Source organism: Sceloporus occidentalis, unplaced genomic scaffold (assembly GCF_023333645.1).
Source record: "Sceloporus occidentalis isolate IW3139 unplaced genomic scaffold, rSceOcc1.0.p SCAF_295, whole genome shotgun sequence".
In the NCBI taxonomy this organism is placed as follows: Eukaryota; Metazoa; Chordata; class Lepidosauria; order Squamata; family Phrynosomatidae; genus Sceloporus; species Sceloporus occidentalis.
Window position 1 is genome coordinate 687,474 of NW_028317275.1, and position 5,981 is coordinate 693,454.

The 5,981-nt window shown below is 42.5% G+C and overlaps 1 protein-coding gene across 1 annotated transcript; it reads right to left on the reverse strand.

Annotated features, from left to right (window-relative positions):
* Positions 1-2,512: 2,512 nt before the first annotated feature.
* Positions 2,513-4,281, reverse strand: LOC149275202 (protein kinase C theta type-like). The gene is made up of 2 exons (XM_089504902.1): positions 4,165-4,281; positions 2,513-3,208 (listed from the first exon to the last, which is right to left on the reverse strand). Exons 1-2 carry the CDS (start codon positions 4,279-4,281, stop codon positions 2,513-2,515), a joined length of 813 nt encoding a protein of 270 aa, XP_089361028.1.
* Positions 4,282-5,981: the final 1,700 nt, after the last annotated feature.

Consider the following 5,981-nt stretch of genomic DNA (forward strand, 5'->3'; position numbering starts at 1 on the left):
TTTTTTTATTATTTAATAATAAGTAAATTTTTTCTGAAAAATGTATCCTGTTTTTTTTTACTTTACTAATAACCATGCACTAAGAAGAGATACACTCTAGAGATTAAAATGACTACTTTCTGAATAGTCTGAAGATTTTAATGATTTTTTACTTGAAAAAGAAGCTCTATAGAAAAATTTAAGAAATCCCTGGCTGTCACTGATGCAACTCTTACTGAGAGCCACTGAATATTTATTTGTGCATATTCTCACTCACTTGTATTTTCTTCTTGAAGGTATTCCGCAGAAGCACAGGCCATGAAGCGCAAGTGTACATGTTGCCAGGAAACAAAAACTGAAAAGGTCACCATTGACTTAAGTTGTCCCTCTGGTAAACTGATGAAATACACCTATATCAATGTCCAGAGTTGTGCCTGTGTTAACACCCACTGTAAGGAAGACAAGAAAGCAGATGAAAAGCAAAATGGAAATTCTCACTCTGAAGAGGATTCTTCAGAAAACAGAAGCAAAGAGATTCAAAAAGACGTAAAATTAGGAAAAGGAAAGCCTAAATCAGAAAATATGTCTTCAGAAGAACTTCAAAACTCCAAGAAGCCAGTGACAAAGTCAGTGCCCAAGACCACAGAACAATCTGCAAAGACTAAAAAATCTGGAAATTCCGATGACAAAAATAAATCTCGAGAAACATCTAGAGAAAACGGAAGCAACATAATTCAGAAAGTTCAAAAAGGTCTAAAATCATCGAGTGAAAAGGAAAACGAAAAGAACAAGATCAAGCGTCAAGATCCCCAAAAGAAGATAGAAATAAATAACTAAGAAAATCTTTGAAGGAAAAGACAACAGAGTAAAATATACCAAACAGATAGAAATTCTAGTGATGAAAACTGTGACAAACAGCACAAGAAAAAATAATTCAACAGAATCCAGACGTTGAGGTTAACCTTTGTCTTCGTGTTAACCTTTGTCATCATTCCCGACTATTTATCTCTGTTGTGAACCTTTACCTTTCTGTGTAAGTGGCCTTGTTCTGTGTCCAAAGTGTTTATTATCTATGACATATATTTAAAATATAATCATTAAACTAATATTAAGCAAGTTACATATGCGTGTTTTGGTGTCTGAATTATAAAAGGCAATTTGCCAGCAACATTCTAAATAACCTCTTGTACTTAAGAGATAGATGTGGGTGAAAGTATACCAACAGCAGGTTGCATCTGTAGTAGGACTGATTTTCATCCAGATAACTTCAAGTTAACAACACAATTAACTTAAGGACAACTTGTTGCTTCTGGATTCACATAGTCTTGCAAGGAATTTTTGTGAACAACTGACTATAATAGTTCTGTGTGGGTTTATACTTATAACACAGATGCATATTGCATTTACATCTAACCTCTAAATCTAACAAATTATGTAATTACACACTTTGCTGCACATCATGTTGTTACAATCGCACAGTGTGTGCGGCCAGGCACATCAGTCAGCGGCCCAGCGTATCCACCAAGCGGCCTAGCGTATCCAGCCAGGGGCCCGGCCTATCCAACCAGTGGCCCAGCGCATACACTATATATGCAAGTACATATCCCACCCCCGCTTACCTCTCAGTGCTCCTGCAGCTTTCCCTTTGCAGGCAGCCTGGGTTACACTGCAGGGTCACGTGATGTCACCCTGATATGCTTCTGTCTCCCTGTGGTGGAGTTAAGAAAGGGTCCAGGTCGGAAGGGCCATTTCTAAACTATTTTGAACTGGTACGAGGATACAGGAAGAGAGGGCCTCCTAGAGGAACGGGCTGCGACCGCCGTGATCCCTGTAGTTATGCCAGTGATACCTGGAAACTCTCCAGGTTTGACCTGGAGAACTCCACGTGAAGAGTCAGTTCTCCGGGTCAACAACTAAATCATCCGGGTCTCAGGAGCGGGGTCTTCACACACCCCACTCCCCACCAATTTCCCCTTGAAATGGGGGTGTTTCCCCCAACGTCAGTGGGAGCGCCCACCGACATCAGTGGGCAGTCCTGGCCGCGTACCGCAAGGTAAGGCTCTGGGTAACTGCAGCTTAAATGTTCCCAGGTATGATCATAAGACTCCAGGCTAAGAAGTGTTCCGTGGCATGTATATCAAGCTTTCTATTACTAATAATACAGACAGAGCACTGTGGGAGGAGAGGCAGTGAGACACAATAATTAACACATTAAAAGAGTTCAAATTAATTTTAGTTAAAAGGTTCTGGGCTGTATTGATTAGTTTGGGTGATTAGTTTTATCGGCTTTCTTGCACCATCAGTTGAGGTAATTTTGCAAAGCGTAGCATAAATACTAATTCATACTTTCTAATGTTCTAAGACAAGAGCAGCTTTTTTTTGAAGTTTGAATGATGCTATTTTTTTTTTTGAATAGTCTTGGAGGATGTTAGCCTGGACTGAGTAGTTGGTGAAGTAACTGGACAAGACTGTAGATTCTGATGATGAGAGCTGGTGCTCCAATCCCCTTAAGGGAAGTCCTCATGCTCTTTGGTCAAAAGATCCGGAAATTGCATGACTGCAGCAATGGTGGAGCAACCCTGTCAGCTTCAAGTTCATCCCAGTCAATTGACTTGGAGAATGGATGGGATCTGATGTTTCCTGCCAAGTTGAGCCGAAGAAATGGTGTCTTAGACAGGAGTTGATTTAATAAGTCTTTCTCCTCCAACCTGAGCCATAATGGGAGTAATGGATTATAGTACAAAACTAATTTGTTTACTGCACGTTTATCCGGCCCATAATGAAATGGGTACTCTCCTATGACCGTTTGATACAATATAACCCCAAATGCCCACCAGTCCACTGCAGAGTCATATCGCTCTCCACGGATCATCTCAGGAGCCATGTACCCCACTTTTTCAGCACGTTCAGTTGCTGTCTTGTTCCTAAACATGTTTAAGAGGGCAAGTCCAAAATCAGCAATTTTGATGTGACCTTCTCCATCGATAAGAAGATTTTCTGGTTGGAGGTCACGGTGGACGATGCTATTGCAGTGGAGATACTGCAACCCACAGCTTATTTCCGCCACAAATAGTTTTGCAGTGTCAGTGCCAAGACTTTCATAACCTTCAAGGTAATCAAGCAAGGTCCCTCCACAGATATATTCCATTACATAGACGATATGGTCTTCAGTCTCAAACAAGGAAAATCCCTGGACAAGGTAACGGTATCCTTCCGCTATTTCCAAAACCTAGTAGTGAGTGTACAGCTTGTATAACAATGTAAATTTGCTGTCCCCTCAAATATAACTCAGTCCCCTAATTGGAAATGTTCAAATTGAGCCCAAAGTGTTAATATTTTGTGTGGCCACCATTATTTTCCAGCACTGCCTTAACCCTCTTGGGCATGGAGTTCACCAGAGCTTCACAGCTTGCCACTGGAGTCCTCTTCCACTGCTCCATGATGACATCACGGAGCTGGTGGATGTTAGAAACTTTGCGCTCCCCCACCTTCTGTTTGAGGATGCCCCACAGATGCTTAATAGGGTTTAGGTCTGGAGACATGCTTGGCCAGTCCATCACCTTTACCCTCAGTTTCTTAAGCTGGTCGTTATCATGTTGGAATACTGCCCTGTTGCCCAGTCTCTGAAGGGAGGGGATCATGCTCTGTTTCAGTATAACGCAGTACATGTTGGCATTCATGGTTCCCTCGATGAACTGTAGCTCCCCAGTGCCGGCCCAGACCATGACACTCCCACCACCACGTTTGACTGTAGGCAAGACACACTTGTCTTTGTACTCCTCACCTAGTTGCCGCCACACACACTTGACACCATCTGAACCAAATACGTTTATCTTGGTCTCATCGGACCACAGGACATGGTTCCAGTAATCCATAACCTTAGTCTGCTTGTCTTTAGCAGACTATTTGCGGGCTTTCTTGCGCATCATCTTTAGAAGAGGCTTCCTTCTGGGACGACAGCCATGTAGGCCAATTTGATGCAGTGTATGGCGTATGAGCACTGAGAGGCTGACCCCCCACCCCTTCAACCTCTGCAGCAATGCTGGCAGCACTCATATGTCTATTTCCCAAAGACAACCTCTGGATATGACGCTGAGCACGTGCACTCAACTTCTTTGGTCGACCATGGCGAGGCTTGTTCTGAGTGGAACCTGTCCTCTGAAACTGCTGTATGGTCTTACCCACCGTGCTGCAGCTAAGTTTCAGGGTCCTGGCAATCTTCTTATAGCCTAGGCCATTTTTATCTAGAGCAACAATTCTTTTTTTCAGATTCTCAGAGAGTTTTTTGCCATGAGGTGCCATGTTGAATTTCCAGTGACCAGTATGAGAGAGTTAACACACCTGCTCCCCATTCACACCTGAGACCTTGTAACACTAATGAGTCACATGACACCGGGGAGGGAAAATGGCTAATTGGGCCCAATTAGGACATTTTCACTTAAGGGTGTACTCACTTTTGTTGCCAAGGTTTAGACATTATTGTCTGTGTGTTGAGTTATTTTTAAGGGAACAGCAAATTTACACTGTTATACAGGCTGTACACTCACTACCTTACATTGTAGCCGAGTGTCATTTCTTTAGTGTTGTCACATAAAAAGATATAATAAAATATTTACAAAAATGTGAAGGGTGATACTGTACGTATGTAGGATCTTCCAAACCTAGTGTGATTTGCATGTATGTACAAACAACACAACTTATTGTATACCCACCTCTCTTTGCTTTGTTTATAATGACTATGGCCCTCGTTCATGTTTGTTTTTAATATATTTATACCTTTTTCCAATGAAAGATAAGCTTGTGAACATAGTTCTTTATCAGAAACCTCATCAGGTACATTTAGTTTTCCTATGAAGGAAATATCTCACTCAGCAAAGAGGATGATGGTTTGTATATGTGGGATGCACCCATGCAAAAAAATGGAAGACATGGGCAGGTTATCAAAGGTGAGGGTACCAGCACGTTTAGGCTACATTTAAGTACTGTTTAGCAAACAAAATTTCAGTTTTTCAGTGGAATGTCTTTAAGACAGATTTATCACTACCATTGAGTGAGATATACAGTATCTCACAAAAGTGAGTACACCCCTCAGATTTTTGTAAATATTTTATTATATCCTTTCATGTGACAACACTGAAAAAAATGACACTCGGCTACAATGTAAAGTAGTGAGCGTACAGCCTGTATAACAGTGTAAATTTGCTGTTCCCGTAAAAATAACTCAACACACAGCCATTAACGTCTAAACCTTGGCAACAATGGTGAGTACACACCTAAGATGAAATGTCCAAATTGGGCCCAAAGTGTCAATATTTTGTGAGGCCACCATTATTTTCCAGCACTGCCTTAACCCTCTTGGGCATGGAGTTCACCAGAGCTTCACAGGTTGCCACTGGAGTCCTCTTCCACTCCTCCATGACGACATCACGGAGCTGGTGTATGTTAGAGACCTTGCGCTCCGTTTCAGGATGCCTCACAGATGCTCAATAGGGTTTAGGTCTGGAGATGTGCTTGGCCAGTCCATCACCTTTACCCTCAGCTTCTTTAGCAAGGCCCTGCGGCCCAGTCTCTGAAGGGAGGGGATCATGCTCTGCTTCAGTATGTCACAGCATTCATGGTTCCCTCAATGAACTGTAGCTCCCCAGTGCCGGCAGCACTCATGCAGGCCCAGACCATGACACTCCCACCACCATGCTTGACTGTAGGCAAGACACACTTGTCTTTGTACTCCTCCCCTAGTTGCTGCCACACACGCTTGACACCATCTGAACCAAATAAATTTATCTTGGTCTCATTGGACTACAGGACATGGTTCCAGTAATCCATGTCCTTAGTCTGTTGTCTTCAGCAAGCTGTTTGCGGGCTTTCTTGTGCATCCTCTTTAGAAGAGGCTTCCTTCTGGGACAACAATTTAATGCAGTGTGCGGCACCTCAGCTCTGACGTAATTCTGATGGCAGGGGTCGCACTTACTGTTACTTACTGTCTCACCTTTTTGTTAAAT

What these genes read in the sequence shown, in the direction of transcription:
- LOC149275202 (XM_089504902.1), bottom strand. Translation starts at nt 4,281, where the DNA reads ATGGCACCTCATGGCAAAAAACTCTCTGAGAATCTGAAAAAAAGAATT. An exon ending in TGAAACTTAGCTGCAGCACG is followed by an intron (nt 3,209 to 4,164) that starts GTGGGTAAGACC and finishes ACTCACTACTAG; the next exon opens with GTTTTGGAAATAGCGGAAGG.